Source organism: Vulpes lagopus, chromosome 1, assembly GCF_018345385.1.
Source record: "Vulpes lagopus strain Blue_001 chromosome 1, ASM1834538v1, whole genome shotgun sequence".
Lineage (NCBI taxonomy): Eukaryota > Metazoa > Chordata > Mammalia > Carnivora > Canidae > Vulpes > Vulpes lagopus.
Window position 1 is genome coordinate 61,114,840 of NC_054824.1, and position 24,973 is coordinate 61,139,812.

The 24,973-nt window shown below is 39.7% G+C and overlaps 1 protein-coding gene across 4 annotated transcripts in view; it reads left to right on the plus strand.

Moving 5' to 3' along the window:
- The window catches only part of XPO5 (exportin 5), a 49,543-nt gene that overhangs the window by 12,689 nt on the left and 11,881 nt on the right, over window positions 1-24,973 (plus strand). For all 4 annotated transcript variants that reach the window (XM_041727392.1, XM_041727379.1, XM_041727385.1 and 1 more), the window contains 12 exons: window positions 756-855; window positions 2,086-2,169; window positions 2,915-3,040; window positions 4,230-4,320; window positions 5,737-5,865; window positions 7,313-7,431; window positions 12,509-12,664; window positions 14,258-14,299; window positions 14,637-14,726; window positions 15,468-15,667; window positions 16,204-16,303; window positions 17,346-17,527. In XM_041727392.1, coding sequence (XP_041583326.1) covers window positions 756-855; window positions 2,086-2,169; window positions 2,915-3,040; window positions 4,230-4,320; window positions 5,737-5,865; window positions 7,313-7,431; window positions 12,509-12,664; window positions 14,258-14,299; window positions 14,637-14,726; window positions 15,468-15,667; window positions 16,204-16,303; window positions 17,346-17,527 — 1,419 coding nt within the window. The remainder of the gene's footprint in view (window positions 1-755; window positions 856-2,085; window positions 2,170-2,914; window positions 3,041-4,229; window positions 4,321-5,736; window positions 5,866-7,312; window positions 7,432-12,508; window positions 12,665-14,257; window positions 14,300-14,636; window positions 14,727-15,467; window positions 15,668-16,203; window positions 16,304-17,345; window positions 17,528-24,973) is intronic.

A 24,973-nucleotide genomic window follows, 5' to 3' on the forward strand; every position in this document is an offset into this window, starting at 1 on the left:
GTATCTCTTTGGAGAGATGTCTCTTAAGCTCTTTGGTCTATTTTTTGAGCAGGTTGTTTTCTTATTGTTGAGTTTTAAATTTTTTTTTTTTTTTTTTTTTTTATTTATGATAGTCACACAGAGAGAGAGAGAGAGAGGCAGAGACACAGGCAGAGGGAGAAGCAGGCTCCATGCACCGGGAGCCTGATGTGGGATTCGATCCCGGGTCTCCAGGATCGCACCCTGGGCCAAAGGCAGGCGCTAAACCGCTGCGCCACCCAGGGATCCCTTATTGTTGAGTTTTAAAGTTCATTATATATCTTGGGTAACAGTCTTTTTTTCGATGTGACATTGCAAATATTTTCTCCCAGTCTGTGGCTTGTCTTTTCTTTCTTTCAATTATAGTCCTTTTAATTTGTCAGCGGCATAAGGGATTGTTCCTAGGCGTGTCTCTTTAAGTCCTCCCTGAGTATCAATGAATGTCTATAAGTATATGCATTGTTGTATGCAGTCATGCCCAGAGTTTATATTATTAACCCAAAATAATCAAGGACCATTTAATGTGCATAATTAGAGTGCTTCTTTGAGGGATAAGATTACATTGAACCCTGTTCTTCATTGATCCTTCAGTGTTTGGCTTGAGGTTTTTTTTTTTTAACTTTAATACTCAACAGAAATTTGAATGTCGAAGCACAGACCACGTATAGCTCCATTTGGTGGGAATCCTTTTGGTTGTCTTGATGTGCAACTAATCTCACTATTTTCTCATCTTACAGGACTGCTGATGGAGGAGGCTTGGTAGAAAAACATTATGTCTTCCTGAAGAGACTCTGTCAGGTGTTATGTGCTCTGGGCAATCAGCTCTGTGCATTGCTGGTGAGCACTTATTTTCTGGAGAGTTTCAGGGCCATTTGATCAGAGCATTTAGAAAGTTATATTTGTATAATGAGTGAAACGTGCTATTAATTTTAGCTTTGTGGAGCATTGCCCTACAGATTATTTCATATGACTTTTATAGATTAAATTATAACGGGTTGAATGCTGTATATTTCTTTTAACAAGTCAGTTATTGATGTTAACAGGAAACACCCACGTCCATTATTCCATAAAGTCAACGTTGCTATTCTTATGAATTTCGGTACTTAAGGTTCTTATAGTACATCAGTTTGCTGAATGCATTACCCTTTAAAATTCTATTAGATCATGAAATATTATGCGTTTGAATAAAAAACCCTTCTTCCAAGTTTAAAGGGTTGTATAATTGATCATAAAAGAAAACATTAGTGTGATTGACCTAAAAATACCTGTCTTTAGGGAACTATTTAATAACTTGTCTTACAAGTTGAGAGATAGGACATTGATACCGACATTTGCGTCTGATGTTATGTTTTTTTGTGGTGGTTTGAATGGTTAGAGAGGATAGAGCTTCAGACATACAATGTATACCATCAAGTGGTTATTTAATAGATTTGGTCACAGACATGTGAATAGTCTAGGTGTGAAGAAATAATACAGATTTTTTTCTTTCTGTGATTTCTGAAATGAATGCTCTTTTTCATTTTAGTATTTGACCACAGAATGAGTTTTAATGATGATGATTAAGGAGGTAAAGCACCTTTCCTGTTTTTAGCCCTTGAATCGATGCCTTCCTTAGGTCACAAGGAAGTATAAAGTCCTTTCAGAACTGAAATTTGTGAGGGTTTAAGTTCTGTACAGTTGACCCTCGAACGACACAGGTTTGAACTGCATGGGTCCACTTATACACAGATATTTTTTGATAAATACAGTGCAATTCTGTAAATGTATTTTCTCTTTCTTAGAATATCCTTAATAACAATTTTTTTCTTTAGCTTCCTTTATTGTAAGGACACAGTATATAATATATATACAAAACATGTGTTAATCAACAGTTTATGTTATCAGTAATGCCTCCGACTTACAGGAGGCTATTAGTAATTAAGTTTGGGGGGAATAAAAAGTCATATGTGGATTTTTGACCCTTAGCCCCTGTGTTCAAGAGTCAGCTGTGTTTGTCACCCTACTCCTCCCACTGTTTTCTTCTACCCGCCATGAACATCACTAATGTGGTGGTCTTTTTGTTCTCAGGGTGTGGATTCTGATGTAGAAACACCAGCAAACTTTGGAAAATACCTGGAATCTTTTCTTGCTTTCACCACCCATCCAAGTCAGGTAAACTTTATGCAGGCAACGTCTCAAAAGTTTAGTTAGGTGTAAACCAAAATCAAGCACTGTGGTTTGAAGTAATTAGCAGCTCGTGTATAAAATGTCACTCTTGAAGCCCTAGGAAATAATAATAGTGTGATTTCATTAAGACAATTGTTGAGTCTTCCTCCTGAGCCAGGTGTCACACCATCTAGATCAGAGGCTTTTCCCCTCAGGTAGTAGTCTGCTGATGTACAGTCAGATGAAGTATGTCCCAGGTGATTTGCTACTAAAGGCATTTTAAATGCAAAAATCTTGACTGTGTTACAAAATTAATTGCCCACATTTAAAGTTTTCCTTGTAATATCACCCTGAGATTCCCATATCCTTCTTTGCCCTTAAACTAGAGGGGTGACTAGCTGGCTTAGTTGGTAGAGCATAGGACTCTTAACCTTTAGGTCATTCAAGCCCCACATCAGGTGTAGAGCTTACATAGGATAAAAAAGAAGAAAAAGTGGTAGAGCTCAGCTAATACTCCAGGAATTGCACCTGACCCACGGTCTGTCTTATCAATATGTGGTCTGTAATAGGCAGTCATTACTGATGCAGTACAATATGGACAATTAAGAAGTATTACAGAGATTTGTTTCCATAAAAAAAAAATACTGATAATTGCTGGGCTGAGTAATGACCTTGTTTATATAAAATCCAAATCCTTCAACTGAAGTTTTCCCTTTTTTTTTTTTTTTTCCTTTTTTATTTCCCCCTTTAGTTTCTACGCTCTTCAACTCAAATGACTTGGGGGGCCCTTTTCCGGCATGAGATCTTATCCCGTGATCCTTTGCTATTAGCAATAATACCAAAATATCTTCGTGCTTCTATGACTAACTTGGTCAAGGTAGGCAGTGGGAATCAAAATGTGGAATGGGGGTACCTGGGTGGCTCAGTCCATTAAGCGTCTGACTCTTGATTTCTGCTTAGGTCATGATCCTCAGAGTTGTGGGATTGAGCTCTGCATCGAGCTCCACACTCAGCAAAGTATCTGGCTGGGATTCTTTGTCTCCCTCTGCCCCTCGCCCTGCTTTCTCTTTCTCTCTCTCTCTCTTTTTTCTTTCAAATAAATAAATCTTAAAGCACACACACACAACACATAGAATGTAGGTGGATACACATAATGAGACTTAGATTGGCATCACTGACAGCCCATCTTGGTCACCAGGATCCCATCCTTGGGCATTATTCTCTTATTCACCTGGAAAAAAGAAGTCCAAACTAGTTATTAGATCTACATTTTCCTATTTTTGGAGCACTTACATACAAAGTATTGGGCTAGATGCTAGGAAGAAATAGGACAAGAGCAGTGACCCATGCCCATGCAATGGGATAATGCTTTTCACAGTTTAAAAGCAGGCAGGGTGGAGCCAAGATTCCAAGAGGAAGTCAGATGTGATTGTTTCTGAAGATCTAGTGAGGATCTGAAGGTGAGTGAGAAGGGAGGACAGAAAGTGAAAGCAAATGGCACATCACTTTGGTAGAATTGCTTGTGAATCCCCTGAGATTGGCTAAGGGCTCTTGGCAGCTGACAGATGGCTTAGCCTTGATTTATAAAAATCAGAGAATGGGACCTATTCCTCAGGGAATAAACCAAACACATGGCATACTCTGTCCTAATTCTCTCCATGGTCTTTAGTACTTTTTGAGTGAAACATCCAAAGTTCCATGCTTAGTCCCACGGTTCGGCACTTAAGGAGACAAATAGTTTTCAGTTCTTTTTTGCTTATTACATGCTGTATTAGCACTTTGTTTTGGGACAGCTTTATACTCATCCAAAACTCCAGAGTTTAACTCTCCCTAAGGAATCTGGAAGAGAACATCAAATGCGTGTTCTCTTTTCTACTATTCTCAGGATTATTGAAACTAGGAGAAAATTGTGGGCTTGAGGTAGACCAGAAGTAGTTACTTATTATAAAAGATCTTATGCAAACCCTAATACTTCTTAAATTTAGAAGTGCTTTAGCTCCTAGAATGTAACCCTCTTTTGGTAGGTCTATTTTTATCAGCTACCCCAATTATCTTTCTCTTTGCAGATGGGCTTTCCTTCTAAAACAGACAGTCCTAGCTGTGAATACTCTCGATTTGATTTTGATAGTGATGAGGACTTCAATGCTTTCTTCAACTGTAAGTGATAGTGGCCTGGAATTTCTTCCAGTAGTCTGAGAATGGGATCTAGTGTTAAAAATCATGGTGCATGACCCTTGGGGTTGTATGTTCAAGGGTCTAAGATCTGGACAAGCAGCCTGTTTAATCTCTAGTTTCACATTGCAGCAGGTACTGAGATTGCACTCATTTCCGGCATAGTATTCTCTTTTTTGCACGTGCATTACATGCACAGGTATGTGTGCATATACACATAGCCTTTGGGCTTTGATGTTTAGGCATAGTAACTATATGTAAGGCACTTAAATTTTTTTTATAGCTAGGATTAAATACTACTTTATCTTGCTGGTCTTCTAAAAAAGAAGAAAAACTCATATATTCTGATAACCTAAGTCTGTTCTTGGTTTTCTGTAGCCTGGCTGCTTCTCCTCCTCCCCTCCCCCCCCTTTTTAAATAGCAGCTTTAGGAGTTATAATTTGTTTACCATACAATCCACTCATTTATAGTATACAATTCAGTGGTTTTTTTGTATGTTTAAAGTTGTGCAACTATTGGCTCAATTTTAGTATATTTTCATGACCCCAAGAATCCCTGTGCCCGCTTGCAGTCAGCTATTCCCAGTCCCCTCATCCTTCCCAGCTCCAAGCAACCAGTAATCCACTTTCTGTTTCTGTATTTCAGCTATCCTGAACATTTCATATTAACAGATTATACATTATATGGTCTTTTGTACCGCCTTCTTCCACTTAGGTTTTTTTTTTAATCCACCAATATTGTGGCATGTATCAATACTTCATTTCTTTTTATTGCCAGTATTTCATTGTATGAGCATACCACATTTTATCTATTTCATAAGTTGATGAATATTTGAGTCGTTTCTACTTCTTGGCTGTTGGGAATAATGCTGCTATTGGGGTGCCTGGCTGGCCTCGTCAGTAGAGCATGCACCTCTTGATCTTGGGGTTATGAGTTCAAGCCTCACATTGGGCCTCTAGCTTACTTTAAAAAATAATAATGTTGCTATACCATTTGTGTACAAGTCAAGTAGAAACATGTTTTTATTTCTCTTGGGTTGTATGCCTATATTCAGTCATACAGTAATTTCATGTTTAATGTTTTGAGAAACCGCCAGGCTGTTTACCATAGTACCCACACTGTTTGCATCTCTACCAACCTTGTCTGTTATTAATTCCAACAGAAATGGGAGACCACTTTTAGTTTGCCTCTTAGAGGATTAAGCTGGTAGAGCAGCTTCCAGAAACAATTTACTCTTGAAAATTTCTAAATTTGTTAATCTTTATTGAACATTTGTTACATTCAAGGCATAAATCCACAGAACAAAAGTTTCTTTGAATATTTTCCACCTGGGATGGATAAATGAATGAACATTAGTACTTATTGTCTGCCAGTTACTGATTTATGTCTTTCTTTTGGCAGCCTCCCGGGCCCAACAAGGAGAGGTAATGAGGTTAGCATGTCGTTTGGATCCTAAGACTAGCTTCCAGATGGCTGGGGAGTGGCTAAAATATCAGCTGTCAACTTCTGTTGATACTGGATCCGTGAACTGTAAGGTTTTTTTATTTCTAAATATTAGTGAAGTATTGTATCAAATATACATAGGAAATAAGCCTTGTAAGCCACACTTCAGAACAACATGCTAACAGCGTTCAAAAATCATGTTTAAATTACAGTAAAAACATGTCCTTGTCAGTCTTGCCTTCATTTTTCTTTTCTAAAAAAATCAACCACTTGGTCATTGTTGATTATATTACTTCAGTTTAGACACCATTTTATTAAATTGCATGTCTAGACTTTTTAAAGCTTTTCTACTAAGTTTTTGCATAGAACCACTCCTAAACTCAGAAAGAATGCCTCATTAGGCATAATAGAAGCAGTACAAGGACTTTCTGTATCACTCAGCCACCTCAGAGCTTTTGGAAATGCTGCTTTATACAAAATCAAAATAACACTTTTGTACTCAAATGCATAAGCTGGGTAACTTCTCTGTATTCCATATCATCTGTCTGTTGTCTTACTAATTAATGCATGCTGTGGGTGACAGGAGAAGGTATAAGGCACTCCTTTAGAAATGTTCCATATTTATAGTCAGTTACTAGCTACACTAGTTAACTTGGTATATATGGGATTTAACATTCTGTTTTGGGTATTTACAACTGACTCTCAAGGTCCGTGGTATCTGGTTAACTTGAATGTTTGTAGAGGCCCAAATATGTTGCACCAAGATAAAGCTAGTAAATGGGAATACTATATGGAAGCAAGAAAAGAGGATAAATCTTTTTCGTCTGTACCTTGCTGTTTGAGTGATGTACGTTGATGATACCTATGAACTTGAGGGTGGCACAATTCTCTAGAACTTGAAGTTGTCAGGAGGCTCCTAGATACGAAGCAGCATTTTGTGTCTTATACCAGTTTTTCATGGAAGGATTCTTTATGGTCTCAAATATCCTAATTATTTAGATTCTCATGGACAGGTTATAAAGAACAAGGAAGGGAGAAATTAATTGATATTTATCAGTTACCTATGATTGACCAGACACTGTTTCTGATGCTTATGTTTATCCTCATTCAATATTCAAAGTGGGCTTTTTTTTAAAGATTTTATTTATTTATTCATGAGAGACACAAGGGAGAAGCAGGCTCCCTACAGGGAGCCCAATTTGGGATTCAATCCCTGGACCCCGGATCACAACCTGTGCCAAAGGCAGACGCTAACCACTAAGCAACCCAGGCATCCCTCAATGTGGTTTTATAGATAGGACTCACAGAGGTGAATTTTGACAGCTCATTATGGAAGGTGGAGGCAGGATAGGCCCTCTCTCTACTTTTCATTCTTTTTATTCCCCAGGCTGCGAGGGATTCGATTATTTTGTTCTTTCAACTGTGAAATTAAGTGGTCCCTAAGTCCACATTATCTCTCTGTGTCTTCTGTGATCCTGCAATTGTGTTTGCACACTCGTATGTGTTTGTGTTTTACAACTCTGTTCTCCTACAGCTGGAACTGGAGAAGGTGGCCTCTGCTCCATCTTCTCGTCTTCATTCGTGCAATGGGAAGCCATGACTTTTTTTTTGGAAAGTGTGATCAACCAGATGTTTCGGACATTAGATAAAGAAGTAAGTGTTTTCTATCCTGATTGCATAATGATTTTGATTTTTTTTTTTTAAGATTTTATTTATTTATTCATGAGACACACAGAGAGAGGCAGAGACATAGGCAGAGGGAAAAGCAGGCTCCCTGCAAGGAGCCCAGTGTGGGACTTGATCCTGGACTCCAGGATCACGCTCTGAGCCGAAGGCAGACACTCAACAGCTGAGCTGATTTTGATCTTTTTAGAACTGACAGAAGAATAGGAAAATCTGTGGGTATGCATCTCACAGAAGAGGAAATGTTGAATCAGAGAGATTAAATAACATACTCAAGTTCAAATCTCTAGTAAACAGCAGGGCTGGGCCCCAAATTCAGGTTTGACTCCAAGCCTACAGTGGTCAGTATTTATGTTAAGGAGATAGTAAGACAAGACTGTTCATAACAGTGAAGTACAGGTAAGATGACTATTGCAGGGAGAACAGCAAGGGTAATCTTGAATTGAAAAATCTTCAGAGACGTTTGTCATTAAGTATCCTTTTAGTTTATATCAGATAAACCCAGTGTTCTTGTTAGCTGATCAGTGTCCTCTTCCCTTAATGATCTGAATACAGTGGTCTTGTTTTTTTGTTTTTTTTTTAAGATTTGTTTATTTATTATTCATGATAGAACACACACACACACACACAGAGAGAGAGAGAGAGAGAGGCAGAGACACAGGAGAAGGGAGAAGCAGGCTCCATAATGGGAGCCCGACGTGGGACTCGATCCCGGGATTCTAGGATCGCGCCCTGGGCCAAAGGCAGGCGCCAAACCACTGAGCCACCCAGGGATCCCAGTGGTCTTGTTTTTGTAAGCTTCAAGTGACCTATCACCCTTTCTGCCTTATTTTTTTAAACTATTTATTAGAGATAATGAGAGAACATGAGCAAGGGGAGAAGGAGAAGGAGAAGCAGACTTCCCACTGAGCAGGGAGCCCAACATGGGGGCTCTCCAGGACCTTGGTATCATGGTCTCAGCTGAAGGCAGATGCTTAACGGACTAAGCCACCCAGGCACCCCCATTATCTACCTTAGATGCAGCTGTAATTAACTGGGTTAAAGCATTAGATTGCTCATTTCAGGATGATTACGTTTTAGTATATTTCAGGTTAGTTGTTAGAAAAATCTAAATCCCTTGAAGATAAGTGGGATATAGTATATTTTCTCACAAATGGCATGTTAACAAATTAGAACTTATAATCATTAACTTCATCTACTTATATATTGATTTGAGTTTGAAATGATGGCATTCAGAGTTTTTCCAAAGTTTAGGAAGGAAATCCTTCTTGGATCCTGCATTTTTTACTAAATGAGCCCTTTGTCATGTTTAGGTGGGGACTATCTAATCAAGAAAAAGCCCTTTATTAAATCAAGGGAAATGGCCCTGGGGTTTCCTTCCCTGCCATTTTTAAAAGATAGACACTGATGGATCCACATATTTGGGTATGATCCTGCTGGAAATCAAAAGAATGAAATGGTCAGGATTTTTCATATATATTTGTCTTTAAATTGTATGAAAGGACTGGCAGTATTGGGCACTGGGGCATGGGGGGTGCCTAGTTGGTTGTAGGCTGGATTGTATGATATGTCCTTGAATATGATGATATTTGGTCAAAATGCCCAATATTAGTTGGTCAAAAGGTACAAAAAGATTAGATAGCATATGAGAGAAAGATATGAGCTGGGGACAAAGCAAAGGTAACAATTAGAAACTGAGTAGGAGTCAGAAAAGTTGATGGGGAGAAAACAGAACAGGGATCCCTGGGTGGCTCAGTGGTTTGGCGCCTGCCTTTGGCCCAGGGCCCGATCCTGGAGTCCTGGGATCGAATCCCGCGTCGGGCTCCTGGTATGGAGCCTGCTTCTCCCTCTGCCTGTGTCTCTGCCTCTCTCTCTCTCATTCTCTCTCATAAATAAATAAATAAATCTTAAAAAAAAAAAAAAAAAGAAAGAAAATGGAACAAAATTCTTTTCCTCAGGAGAATCCAATTTAGGCTTTTATTAGTGACTTAAAGTAAACTTTTGACTCCCAAACCTTTTGTTCTTCACCAAAGTGAAATGGGTCAGAATGAAGCATTATTAATCAAGAAAAGTGAGTTTCTGATGAATGTGTGTATGATGAAATTACTCACTACTTGTAAAGGAAACTGTAACACTTTATATGTCCTAGGAATGTGCAAGTGACAGATCTTAGCCTGTTACATTCTCACTTGCTACTTTCAGTTTCTGACTCTGCATCATTGCTCACTTTCTTCTCAATCCTCACCCTCATGCAGGGTCTGTCAGAGGAGCCTGGTTGGTAGCCTATGAAAGAATTTGACTAAGAGATTCTTTGGCTAAAAGAGCTTTGTTTTAAAGATTTTATTTTTATTTATTTGAGAGAGAAAGTGCACAGAAGGATAGGGAGGAACAGACGTAGGACTTAATCCTAGGACCCATGAGATTATGACTACCAAATAGGCACCTGGGTGGCTCAGTCGGTTTAAGCATCTACCTTCGGGGAGGAAAAAAAAAAAAGCATCTACCTTCGGCTCAGGTCATGGTCCTGGGGGTCCTGGGATTAAACACCACATTGGGCTCCCTGCTCAGAGGGGAGTCTGCTTTTCTCTCTCCCTCTGCCTGCCACTCCCCCTGCTTGTGCTTGCTTTCTCTCTTTCTCTCTCTCAAATAAATAAAATCTTTTTTAAAAAATAGTTTTTTGAAAAGCTATTCCTCTCATTTGTAGTGGCATTAGCTGAGTTTATATTTCCAGAAGACTCACTTTGGCAATGGATCCATATAGGGAATAGCTTTAGAGGGGGAAAGAATCAAATTTTTTGAAAAAGACAAGGATTGATTTGCCTCAGATAGTAAAATATAAAGCTGTGATATTTTATTTTTTTGTATATTTTTTATTGGAGTTCTATTTGCCAACATATAGTATAACACCCAGTGCTCATCCCATCAAGTGCCCCCCCCCATCAGTGCCCACCATCACCCAGTCACCTCATCTCCCTGCCCACCTCCCCTTCCACTACCCTTTGTTTGTTTCCCAGAATTAGGAGTCTCTCGTGTTCTGTCCCCTCTCTGATTTTTCCCACTCATTTTCTCTCCTTTCCCCTTTAAATCCCTTTCACTATTTTTTATATTCCCCAAATGAATGAAAGCATATAATAATTGTTCTTCTCTGATTGACTTACTTCACTCAGTATAATACCCTCCAGTTCTATCCACATTGAAGCAGATGGTGGGTATTCGTCATTTCTAATGGCTGAGTAATATTTTAAAGGCAGAGTGTGTACTGACATTAGATATGGTTCATTGGGACAAAATAGCCCAGAAACAACCTGGGGTATATATAAGCATCCCAAAGAAATTGAGAAGGATTTGATAATTGAATAAATAGCATTAGGTAAAATTAACTGTTTGGGGAAAGGTCCCTAAGTTGAAAAACAAAGTAATCACAAAAAAAGTGAATGGTTTTAACCACTTTTTAAAAAACATATGAAATAAACTTTGAAAGGCAAACTTGGAATAATATTTGCAATAAATATGATGGGATTAGTACTCTTACTATAAAAAAAGTCTATTTCCTAAACATTGCTTTTTGAGTACGATTGATATCACAACATTGGAGAATAATTTGACAATATCTAGTTGAAAATGCCTAGCCTTATAACCCAGCAACTTCATTCCTAAGTGTTCTGAAGAAACTCTGTATCTGCATTGAGGCACCAACATTCTATAGAATGCTTGTGTGTTGAGCCAAGGAAAAAACTTAATATCCCTCAATAGATTATGCAGAATAGATTATAGCAGTGAAAAGGAACTCGGGTATGCTATGGATAAGGATGATTCTTTTTTTTTTTTTTAAGATTTTTATTTATTATTCATGAGAGAGGCAGAAAGAGAGGCAGAGAGAGAAGCAGGTTCCATGCAAGGAGCCCGATGTTGGACTTGATCCCAGGAATCCGGAACTCACCCTGAACCAAAGGCAGATGCCCAATCGCTAAGCCACTCAGCTGTCCCAAGGATGATTCTCATAAACACTATGTTGACCCCAAAGCATACAATTTTCTGTGTAATTATGAATATATACATTTGTGACAGAAGTACACAGAAATGATGGAATCCTTGACATTGTGAACACCAAATTCAGGATAGTGGCCACATCTAGGGCTGAAGAAGAAGATATGTACACAGAGCAGCCACTCTATCAGTAACATTGTACATCTTCAGGTCATCACTTGGAGAGTTATTAAAGTATTGCTTATACTTTTTTAAAGGTCTGGAATATTTCACAATAAGATTTTGTTCTTTATACACAAATTAATAAAAGCACAAGAACCCAGTGAAGAAAGAGACAAAAGATATCAGATTTATATAGAGAAAAGAAACTAAAGTCATTAATAAATATGAAAAAATTCAGTCCTCATTAGCAACTGAAGAAATACAAATTTTTTAAAAACTTTATTCATGAGAGGCAAAGACACAGGCAGAAGGAGAAGCAGGCTCCCTGCAGGGAGCCCAGTGCGAGACTTGATCCAGGACCCCGGGATCATGACCTGAGCTGAAGGCAGATGCTTAACCACTGAGCCACCCAGGCATCCCAAAATGCAAATTTTAAATAAACTCTTTTTATTTACTGCAAAAGCTTTAGAGAATAAACTCAAACTGCTGCTGAGAACATGGTAAGAAGGGCATATTGGTGAACAGAGAATCAACTGATAAAACCTGTAAAGAAGAAAAACAATTTGACTTAGAAATTTTCATACCTCTTGATTCAGTAATTATAGCCATCCCCAAAAGTCTGTCCCCCAAATGAAATAATCGAAAATGTAGCCAAAAATTTTTCCCACAAAGATGTATTAGCACTAATGAACAGCAATGTTCTCACTTTCTAGTATTAGGAAAAGCCACATTCTTAAGATGGCATGTGGTAGCGTCATTTAGGAAAAGTTTTAATAACATGGGGTAATGCTTGAAATTTCCAGGTTGAAAAGCAGTATATAAAACCAAAGCCTAAAGGAAATTTTACCAGAAGTGCTTATCAGCCATGTCAACATCCTTTTCATTGTCTGTAATGCAGGCAGTTCCTGTTAATGATGGAATAGAGCTGTTGCAAATGGTCCTGAACTTTGACACCAAGGATCCTCTCATCCTGTCCTGTGTCCTCACTAATGTCTCAGCACTCTTTCCATTTGTCACCTACAGACCAGAGTTCCTGCCCCAGGTCTTCTCTAAGGTAAATTCCATCTCCTTTTTAAACTTTGGTTGGATATTTTTGAACTAATTTTTTGAGACTGTTTTCGAGAGTCTTTGAGACAAGCCAATAAAACCATCATTTAGTCATTCATCAGGTATTCAATACTTACTGCAGATCAGGCACCATGCTGGTAGAAAAGCCTCACTTCCCCTCAGGCACTCTCTTTGGAAATAAAATCACATAACAGTTGTTGTACCCATGTGGCATTATAATTAATAGACAAGTGTACTGAGAAGTGGAAGAGAATACCTAAAGAAAGGGTCTCAGTATGCTGTCAGTTTATTAGAAAGGGATTTGTGAGAGGGATGGTTGGTGTGGATGGTTTGTGGGTTTCCAGTTTATGTGAGTAGTAGAACAGTACCTGAGTAAGAATAATGGAATCCGTAGAATGAGGAGGAGGGATGAGTTCAGTTTGGGAATACTACATTTGAAGTGTATGTACAACATCCAGGAGAAGACACTTTATAGTAAATTGGCTATTTGAAGTTAAAGGTCTAGAGTCTCAAAAATACAGTATTAAGGTGGCATTATTGTAGAGGGGCTTAGAGCAGAGGTGAAACCCTAGGAAGGAGGGTGATATGAATGTAGAGTTGGACATGTGGCTCAAGCAGGGAAACCTTGTTAATTACCATCACTGGGGGGAGGAGGGTGAAGAATGAGAATTCCCCAAAGAAGAATAACGGTAAAGGTAGATAGGGACGCCTGGGTGGCTCAGCGGTTGAGCATCTGCCTTTGGCTCAGGGTGTGATCCTGGAGTCTTGGGGTCGAGTCCCACATCGGGCTCCCTGCATGGAGCCTGTTTCTGCTTCTGTCTCTCTGTGTTTCTCATGAATAAATAAATCTTAAAAAAAAAAAAAAAAAAGGTAAAGGCAGGTAAATGACAAAATGTCATGCTACAAAGATCAGCAGAACTTCATAAAGATAGGCTCATTTATTACAACAGAAATTCTTTAAGAACAAGGCAATATCTATTGGGTTTCTTTTTCTTTTTTTTTAAGATTTTATTCACGAGAGCAAGAGAGAGAGAAAGCAGAGGGGAGGGGCAGAGAGAGAAGGAGAAGCAGACTCCCTGATGAGCAGGGAGCCCCACACAGAGCTCAATCCCAGGACCATGAGATCATGACCTGAGCCGAAGGCAGACACTTAACCGACTGAGCCACCCAGACACCACTTCATTGGGTTTCTTGACTAGACCTTTGTTAAAGTATAACTCCTTCCTGGTGATTTAGGGCAGTAGTCAACGCTGTATTAGGTTAAAGAGTCGATGAGAAGTTACACAGTAGAATCAGAGAGAGTATCACTATAGCTTGAGTGTTTGGCTGATAGCTTGGATCGTTTAGGGATTCTCTAATCTCCATCTTTATAAAACTTTTGATGGTAAAGTTGTGAATTCAAGCCTCTTGCAGAGTTATCTGAGAAAATGAGCATCTGAAACTTTGTAACACCAGTTGAAAACCGTTTTGTTAGTATATTGTTTATACTTTTGAGATTTTGTTGGAAACTTTATGCTACTATTTAAAAATACTTTATGCATTTGATACTGATGAGTAACCTTTTCTTTCTTACCTTTAGCTATTTTCATCTGTCACTTTTGAAACTGTTGAAGAAAGTAAGGTAAGACCATTTAATTCAACCAACAATTCCTAACTTCTGGAAAGCGAAAGTATGAATGCTGAACACCTAAGTCTAGATTATTGTTTTTTTTTATAGGGAGAAGGGGTTAGTAAAGGCAGGAGATGGTCATACAATATGGTGTTTTATTCAAGAGATACTCTAAGGCAAAACAGTGAACATGGGGATTCATAATGACTATAAATGTCACTTCATTAAACTCCCATGTTGTGAAAATTGATTTGTGAATTTGCCTCTGAAGGAAATATTTTATGTGATTCTATGCAGCATCTGTAAATTACATTAAAATGCTCCAAGTTTCTTGACTATGTCTTCTCAGGCCCCCAGAACCCGAGCAGTGAGGAATGTGAGGAGACATGCTTGTTCCTCCATCATTAAGACATGTCGTGACTACCCCCAGCTTGTATTGGTAAGCCACTGCACTCTGACCAAGTAGCCACTGAGACCTATCAAGTTTAGTTACATTCCTCTACAAATCCAGCCCTAATTATACCTCACATAAAGAGAAAACTGGGAACTGTAGCTTCGTTTCAAATAAGCATTCTTGAGTTGGTGCCTTCTTCCTCTCCTACCTGGTAGTGGAGTCAAAAATGCAGATACATTCCTTCAAAAGGAATAGTTCTTTTCCAATGTAGATGACCAGATTTTTCCTGTCAATGTACACATCTTTCCTGTGTGCTGTTGTTTACTGCCAAATGGTGTGCCTAATCTTGAGAGAAGCCAGATGCAAATCCCAACCTCTTTTGGAGGGTTTCTGTAGGAAATTTAGTACTATTCCAGATTAGAAATAAACCAAAAATTTCTTCTCTAAATACACAGTAGTTATGTGTCTAATGATATAAATAAACAAGCTGATTTTTGTCCGTGAATATATTATAAAATTGAAATAGAAAAAAGGACCTATTGTTTTCACAGTTGTAGTATGGGAAAGTAAAATTACCCAAATATTCAAGACATGAGCCATCTGCATAAATTGCCTTGCTTGTTGAGGCAAAAGAAGAGCATTATAACTAAATGACTAAGTGACAGTCTTACAGGCCTGACCTTCCTAGGAATGCCTTGATTCTCTTTCCACCTTCCTTGAGTGACCCACCTCTCCTTAAAAATTAGACCTTCACCACCTTTGGGTTTTTTTCTTTGTAATCTGCAGCCCAATTTTGACATGCTTTATAACCATGTGAAGCAACTCCTCTCCAATGAGTTACTCTTGACACAAATGGAGAAGTGTGCCCTCATGGAAGCCCTGGTTCTCATTAGCAACCAATTCAAGAACTACGAGCGTCAGAAGGTGTTCCTAGAGGAGCTGATGGCACCAGTGGCCAGCATCTGGCTTTCTGAAGACATGCACAGGTAGAGGAGAGCGTTTGCCCCAGACCCTCACTGCACTCGAGCGCCCATTCTAGATTCTAAGAGCTGGGCCCAGGGGGCAGTGTAAGGATATCAGGGTGTAGTGGCGCCCCATCAGTGACATCTGAAGTCTTCCAAAAGTAGTCTTTTATTCTCTACCGAGGTGTAGAGAAAGGGAAGAAATGAGTAAAAATGGATAGTATGGTCATGAGGCTGCAGAGTACAACCTGCAGTGTCTGCATGGCAGCCCTAGCCCACACAGAGAAGTGAGAGCAGCCAGGAGGGGCCATACCAAATAGGTGCCATACAGACCCTCACTGTGCCTACGTAGCATTCTCAAGCTTGCATCCTTTTTGCTAACGACATTTAGAAGTGGGAAGAGAAGTTTCAGCCTTCAAATGACAACTGACAATATGATTAAATTCCTCACTATAACAACTGCTCTTTGGGGCCAAATAATCATAGCTTATTAGCTTTTGTGGAAGAAACTGTCTTCTTAAAATCACGATATGACTTGCCTTTCCCACTCCAACCTTCAGAGTGCTGTCAGATGTTGATGCTTTTATTGCCTATGTGGGTGCTGATCGGCAGAGCTGTGACCCAGGCCTGGATGATCCCTGTGGTCTAAACCGTGCACGAGTGAGTACGGCTCTTCTGGGAATGGGAAGCTACAGTGGCTACAGGTAGGAGTAGGGTGTTACCATTTGTAGAGTTTCTTACAGATTTATGTTTTTCCTGTGTGTGTGAGAAATCTGGGACTCTGCACTTCCCTAAGCTTTTCCTTTCTTTTCTTCCTTAGTCTCTTTTTTTTTAAGATTTTATTTATTCATGAGAGACACAGAGAGAAGCAGAAACAGAGGCACAGGGAGAAGCAGGTTCCATGCAGGGAGTCCAATGCGGGACTCGATCCCAGGACCTCAGGATCAGGCCCTGAGCCAAAAGCAGACGCCCAACCGCTGAGCCACCTAGGCATCCCTCTTCTTTAGTCATTCTAGTTCCTGAATTAGTTCCCACAGCAGAGTGGATGTTCTTTTCTTTGAAGTCATTATTTTGGCTTTAAGGATCTCTAAATAGTTCCAAAGACCAAAGGTGTAATGAGGAATTAGGTCAGCATTGGGTCAGCAGTGGGAGTCCTCCCTGCCACTGCTGTCTGGCATGTAGTGTCCTAAAGATGGTCTGACTTGTAAACTTAGACTCTTCAGTTCTTCACTATTCAAATAAGCATTCTTCCTGGCTCCAGTATTGGAAAAGTCTTACTAATTAACCTGGCAAGTAGTAGGTTGGTTGGGAGTACAATGAGGATAAGGGCAGGAGCTGTCAAGTATGAAGCTGGAGGGTATAAGGTCAGCCAAAAATAAGGTGAAATATTGGCGGTATAAACACTTGGTTGTGAAGCATGTCCAGGCCACCTTCTAATTGGGATCCTACAAGAGGCTCACTGTAACCTCTGAAGGACAGCCTCATGGAAAGGAAACTTCTAGAGCCTACCACTGGTCCTGAAGATATAGAAATGAAGGGACCCTTCTTAAACTGATCTCAAAAGAAGGGACAGGATGGGGTGGGGTCCTTTCCTTCTCTCCAGCCTCTGGTATCACATTTGCTGTAACCTTGCATATGTTTAATAACACTTTTGATTTTTCTTCCTCTTTATGTTTACCTTTTGTTTTATGTTTTTCTATAGATGAGCTTTTGTGTATATAGCATTCTGGGTGTTGTGAAACGAACTTGCTGGCCCACTGACCTAGAAGAGGCCAAAGCTGGGGGATTCGTGGTGGGTTATACGCCCAGTGGAAATCCAATCTTCCGTAACCCCTGCACAGAACAGATTCTGAAACTTCTTGATAATTTGCTTGCTCTTATAAGGTGAGTTAGAATAATGGCTTTTCTATTGTTTTATTTATTTATTCTTTTACCTTAAGGACCTCAAAAGTGTAATCTACTTGTATTCCTTCAAATCATGGTGGTTAGTAAATGAGGGATTAGGTCTTGTTTCTTTCCCAGTTGGGGTCTCCTTTTTAAAAATAACACTAGTCCTCACTTGCATAAGTCTTGTGTTCCAAGTGAGCACATGGAGGCTGATTCCAAAATGGCTTTTCTCCTTTTGAGGCTCTTCTCTGTGTTCTCCTACTTCCTTATACTTTATCTCAACTTTTTACTTTAGGTTTATATGTCCAAATTTTTGCCACTAGAGGAATTCATTGGGAACGGGACACTTGCTTTCTTAGTGGTGCTTCTGGTTGGTATATAAATGAGCTCGTCTGAATTTATCAATAACAAGACTGCCCTCAAATGGACCAAACATGCAATGGTGCACATGACCAAGGAACTTGGTATATGTTCCCACTCAGTTTCCTAGGTCTTTAATTCTCAAAGCTGAATCCTCAGACCAGCAACATCAGCAAGCCACTGAGAGTTTGAAATGCAAAATCAGGGCCCCACCCCAGATATATTAAATCAGAATCTGCATTTTAGCAAGACCTCCAGGTAGTTTGTGCGTACATTAAAGGTCACTGTTACAAATCACATGAGTTTACATATTCAAATGAAAGTAGGCCAAGCCTAGGCTTACTGTACCTGAGGTATGTTTGATGATTCAGGGACACACTACAGAGAAAGTGGGCAATGGCTAAATTCAGTTCTTACTGGCCAAAGCAAAGTTTGATTCTTTTTTATTTTGTTATTTTAAAATATCTTACTCATTTATTTTGAAAGAAAGCACAAGTAGGGGGAGGGACAGAGGGAAAAGCAGACTTCCTGCTGAGCAGGGAGCCCAACCCAGGGTCCATCTCAGGACCCTGAGATCATGTCCTGAGCAGAAGGCAGATGCATAACTGACAGACCCACCCAGGCACCCCTTGATTCTTTTCTGTATCTCATAGTATTTCTGAGTTACAGGTTAGTGCTCTTTTCCTGTGGTTTTTGGCCTCTTATTCAGGGTAGAAGAGCAAGCATCTCAACTGAACAAAGCAAATTACTCATTTCTCTGGGGGACTGTGCTGTCAGAGGGTTTAAGTTAATGTTGACCAAGATATTTTGAAAAATCTTCACTATAGTTATGGAACAGTTTCTTTTGAGTACTGTGCATCCAGAGCTATTGGAGTTTTATCTTGTTTTTGTAGTAATTTCTATCTTGAAGTATAATGTAAGGGCACAAGTAGATATAAGGAAAAGACAGGAATTATAAGTGCCTGTAGTTGAATTTTCACAAAGTGACACATCCATGTGATCAGCACCCAGATGAACAAACAACCTTAGCAGACACCTCTCTTCAGTCATTACCTAACCCACAAGAGTAACCAGTATTCTGACCTTTTCAGCATTTTGCCTGGTTTTTTGAGCTTTAATAAATCGAGTCAGAAGCATGCATGCCTTCATGTTTGGCTTCTCTTGCTCAAATGTATGTGAGAGTCATCCAAATTATTGCATGTAGTTGTGGTTTGTTCATTTTCATTGCTGGCATGGTAATCTATTGTGTAATTACTGTGTCGCTTATTTATTCATTTAGAATTGGTGGACTTTTCAGTAGTTTCCAGCATTTATTGTTACAAATACTACAGTAGTACTGCTGTTAGCATTCTTAGAAATGTCTTTTGGTATATACATAGTTTCTGTTGAGTTGGAATAGAAATCCTAGGGCAGCCCGGGTGGCTCAGCGGCTTAGCGCCACCTTCGGCCCAGGGTATGATCTGGAGACCCGGGATCAAGTCCCTCGTCGGGCTTCCTGCATGGAACCTGTTTCTCCCTCTGCCTGTGTCTCTGCTTCTCTGTGTCTCTCATGAATGAATAAATAGAATCTTAAAAAAAAAAAAAAAAAAAAAAGTAATAGAAATCCTACACGTAAGAGTAGAATTCCTGGGTCATAAGGTATGTATTTTCAGTTTTATAGATAGAAACAAATAGTTTTCTAAAGTAGTGTGCTAATTGACATTTCCACCAGTTGTATATTGAAGCTGTGAGTTTTAACTCCTTGTCAAATACTCTGATAACATAAGCCACATGTGGCTGGCTCTTAAGCACTTGAAATGTGACTAGTCTGAATTGAGATAAGCTGTAAGTGTAAAATACTCAAATAGGTACAGATTGTACAAAACTAAAAACTTTTATTACCTAGTTTCTTTTTCTTTGCTGAGCAATAGTTTTCTTTTAATGTGGAGGCACAGAACCCTGGCTTGCCAAGTGTGTTATGAAAAGTGTTATTTCAGGAGCCTAAACATCAGTAGGGGTGGTAAAAATGTCCCTGCTGTGAGCACCTGACTGGAAATCAGAGATAGCAAAGCAATATATACTCTGAGCCCTCCTGCCCTGGCTTTTGTAAATTAGAAATGAAGCCACCATGGTACCATCATCTTCTTGAGCAGGAGGAGGGGAGACCATGAGGAATACAAGATTCTCTTGAAGAGTCAGGGATGTTTAACATCTAATATGTTAATATCTGCTTTTTAAATTATATCTTGAGGTCGAAATTAAAGGATAATCAAATAGATATAGCTTGTTTGCTCCCTGTCATACTTGACTGAATCAGGAAGAAAGATTTTATCAGAGATCATTTCATAGTATTAGCCATCTTCCCAAACCACCAAGAAAGACTTAAATTAGAAACTAAAAAGGTGGCAGACTGCAGTTTTTCAGAGTAAGAGGTACTTACCTCTTTTACCAATCCTTGGGCTCCACACAGCAGTAGGTAAGGCTAAAGCAGAGTTTTGGATGGCCTCACAAAATAGGAGCAAATTGACTCCAATGGCATGATTAAAGGATTATATACCATGACAAATGGGATTTATCCCAGGGATATAAGAGTAGTTTAATGTATGAAAATAAACTAATGTAATACATCATGATAATAGAGCAAAGGAAAAAACCCACATGATCATTTTAATTGAAAAGGCATTTGACATTTGCAAATCTCAATGATAAAAAATCTCAGGCATTTGCAAAATCTCAATGATAAAAAATACTCAGCAGACTATGAGTAGAAAGGGAACTTCTCAACATGGGCTCCAGAAAGTCAAAACAGTTTTGAAAAAGAACAAAGTTAAGGAATGCAACCTTCTCAATCTCAACTCACTACAAAGCTACGATTATCAAACTAGTTTAGTGCTGCCATAAGGATAAATGTAGAAATATGATCCAGTCAAAAAATGGTCAAAAGACTTGAATAGACATTTCTCTAAAGAAGATAGGCAGATAGCCAGCAAGCCCATGAAAAGATGCTCCTCATCATTAGACATTAGGGAAATGTAAATCAAAAGCATAGGATGCCACTTCACACCCCATAGGATGATTGTAATAAATAGTAACGATAATTTTTAAAAAAATTATGGGGCACTTGGAGGCTCGGTCAGTTAAGTGTCTTTTTTTTTTTTTTTTTGAAGATTTTATTTAATTATTTGACAGAGCACAAGCAGGGGAAGCAGCAGAGGGAGAGGGAGAAAGCAAGCTCCCCAGTGAAGCAGGGGCCCTGACATGGGACTTGATCCCAGGATCCTGGGATCATGATCTGAGCTGGAGGCAGATGCTTAACTGATTGGGCCACCCAGGCACCCTGATTGTCTACATACTTTTAAAATGGTTAATTTGGGGGGTGCCTGGCTGGCTCAGTTGGTGGAACATGTGGCTCTTGATCTTGGAGTTGAGAGTTTGAGCCTCACGTCAGTTGTAGACATTGCTTACAAATAAAATCTTTTTTAAGAAATTTAAAAATAATAAATTAAAAAGATAAATTGGGGGGATCCCTGGGTGGCGCAGCGGTTTGGCGCCTGCCTTTGGCCCAGGGCGCGATCCTGGAGACCCGGGATCGAATCCCACATCAGGCTCCCGGTGCATGGAGCCTGCTTCTCCCTCCGCCTGTGTCTCTGCCTCTCTCTCTCTCTCTGTGACTATCATAAATAAATAAAAAAAAAAAAAAAAAAAATAAAAAAAAATTTAAAAAGATAAATTGGTTAGTTTTATGTTGTATGAAATTATTTTTTATTTTATTTTTTTTTTAAAGATTAATTCATTTATTTATGATAGACAGAGAGAGAGAGAGAGGCAGAGACACAGGAGGAGGGAGAAGCAGGCTCCATGCCAGGAGCCTGACGCGGAACTCGATCCCGGGACTCCAGGATCGCGCCCTGGGCCAAAGGCAGGCGCCAAACTGCTGAGCCACCCAGGGATCCCCTATATGAAATTATTTTAACAAAATAAAGCTAGGGACACCTGGGTGGCTCAGAGTTTGAGCGTCTGCCTTCAGCCCAGGGTGTGATCCTGGAGTCCCAGGATTGAGTCCCACATCGGGCTCCCTGCATGGAGCCTGCTTCTCTTTCTGCCTGTGTCTTTGCCTCTCTGTGTCTCTCTCATGTATAAATAAATAAAATCTTTAATAAAATAAACCTATTTGAAAATGCTAATAACAGCATTTCTATATTTGAAAGCTTAGGGAAAAAATGGATAATTTCCGGGGAAAATGTAACTTATGATGAGTAAGTCAGAAAAATAGAAAACTTAAAGATTAACCATTAACTATGTCAGTAGTTAAATTAGACCAAAAAATCTCCAGACCTAGATGATTTTACATTCGAGTTCTACCAGACCTTCAAGGGTCTTATCAGTTATCTTTTACACAGATTGTTCCAGAGAATAGAAAAATGAAGTGCTTCACAAGTCATTTTCTGAGGCTGCTTTTTTTTTTTTGGATAACAAAACCAGAGTTTGTGTATTTTTCAATAAATATTCGTTCTTATTAACGTCCAGCATTGTGACAACCTAATAAAATCATTGCTCTGAAAACCCTCTGTAAACCGTAGGGTGGCTGGCAAGTCTTTGATGGCTGCATTAAATAGCCTTTAGGAGCATTGAGCAGGAAGCAATTAACTGATAGAATAGAGGGACAGGGGGATGTCTGGGTGGCTCAGTGGTTGAGCATCTGCCTTCGGCTCAGGGCATGATCCCATGGTCCTAGGATGGAGTCCCACATCACGCTCCCTGCATGGAGCCTGCTTCTCCCTCTGGCTCTGGCTCTCTCTCTCAGTGTCTCTCATGAATAAATAAATAAAAATTTTTTTAAGAGAGAATGGAGGGTCAGGTAACATTGGAGTTGAAACCTGAATGTTTTATAGGTGTATAAGGCAAAGAACTGAGGAAACGTAAGGGAAACAGCATGAGCAAAGATGACCAAGAGGATGGCATGCGTAGAAACAAGGTGGGGGCTGATAGACATGTATGTGTATTAGGGTCATAGCTCTCCTTCTGTACCAAGGCAGAGGTAGAGAAGACTGCGTCCTGAGCCATGGCATATGGTCATTCTTTGATTTACCTGAGCTTTCTGAGCAAGGTATGGCCTAGAGTCCCTAAGCCATGGGCGTGGACACACACTAATAGTACTGTTAACTATTGCTTAATACACTTGTGCCACCAAGATTGTGCTCATTTCTTGGAGAGAAACACAAAAGACTCCACATTTTTTTTTTTAAAGATTCTATGTTTAAGTAATGTTTACACCCGACGTGGGGTTCGAACTCACAACCCCAAGATCAAGAGTCACAGGCAGTACCCACTGAGCCAGAGTGGCAACCACATGACCTGCAACTACTCAAAGTAACAACCTTGCTTGAGTTTCCTTTTTCTTGTGTGTTACGTGGGGAGAATAAAATTCACCAACCCCAGAGGATTGTTGTGAATGAGACAAACTTAGAGGGGTGTCACAACAAGGAACTGGTTTCCACCACATCCTCATGTTAGCAAAAGCTAGTTACCTCGTAACAGAATGTTCCAAACTACTAGAACCTAAGTCAGGAAACTTAACACAGCCTTCTGGAATCCTGGAGAAGCGTGAATGAGAGAAGGTACAGTGCAATTTCAGGACTGTAGAAGGAAGTAGGTTATGAATTCTCATTATCCAGTGGGATACTGGGGAATAATAGTTCAAAATATGCTTTGGGGTAAGAATATGCCTTACCGGATTCCCAAAGATGGTACATAGTGTTCCAGTTAAGAGTCTGGCCAGAGGCAGCAGCCATGGCAGCCCAGCAGTTTAGCGCTGCCTTCTGCCCAGAGCGTGACCCTGGAGACCCTGGATCGAGTCCCACGTAGGGCTCCCTGCATGGGCCCTGCTTCTCCCTCTGCATGTGTCTCTGCCTCTCTCTTTCGGTGTCATTCATGAATAAATAAATAAAATCTTTTTTAAAAAAGGGAAATTACCGGGATCTAGCAGAGTCTTTTCAATATAACTACCTTCCAGTTACTAGATCTTAAAATAGTAACAGTAATTTCTTAACATCATCAAGTGTCTCATCAATGTGGAAATAGCCCCAAAATATTTTAGGTGGTTTTTTAAGGGGGGGGGGGAGACTCAAGATCCAAACTAGGTTTTTATATAGTGTTTGAGATGTTTTTAAGTCTCTAAATTTGTAAGTTGCCCTATCATCTTTTCAGTTTACTTGGTGAAAAATACTAGGTTTGTACTTGTATAATTTCCCTTAGTTTGGATTTTGCTTATTGCATCTCCATAGCCCTGTTTAACTTAGTCTACTTTGTATTTCTTTCTTTTTTTTTTATTTGAGAGAGAAAGTACAAGCACAGGGTGCAGGTGAGGGAGGGAGAAACAGACACCCTGCTGAGCAGTGAGCCCAACTCAGAGCTTGATCCCAGGATCCTGAGATCATGACCTGAGCTGAAGGCAGACACTTATTTAACTGACTGAGCCACCCAGGTGCCCCTACTTTATATTTATTATAAATTATTAGATCTAAAGCAGGAGTTGGCAGACCATAGCCCAAGGGCCAAATATAGGTCTCTACACATTTTGTAAATAAAGTTTTATTGGAGAACACCATGTCTGTTCATTTACTTTTTGTCTATGGCTGGAGCAGCTTGCACACAGCTTGCAGAACCCGGCTAGACAAAAAGGACCCAGTTCACTAACCATGGGAGATCTGTGTACTGATCACTGATGGCTACTTCTGATAGCACAGGTGCAGACATAGAAGTAGGCAGTGGTGGTTATACCTTCCCCTATTTTTACAAGGCTCTTCCCTTCCTGCTGAAATAAGTAACACTAGGAGATTTAAAGGGCCAGTGGTCCCCCCCCCCCCCCTTATTTTTCACTTTTCCCCTTTGGTGTGTCAGACTTTAAAGTTTAGGGCATTCCAAAACACCTGCATATATGGGGAAAATTGAAAAGTGGTTATGTATGCCCAGGGAAAGGCTCAGAAAAGACCTGAGAAAACATAAATTTATGCCTCAGTGGATCTCTAGCACAGAGACAGCCTACAATAGTCAAAGAAATCAGTATGGGAAAGGAGAAGAAAATAATGATTTTTTCAGAGTTAG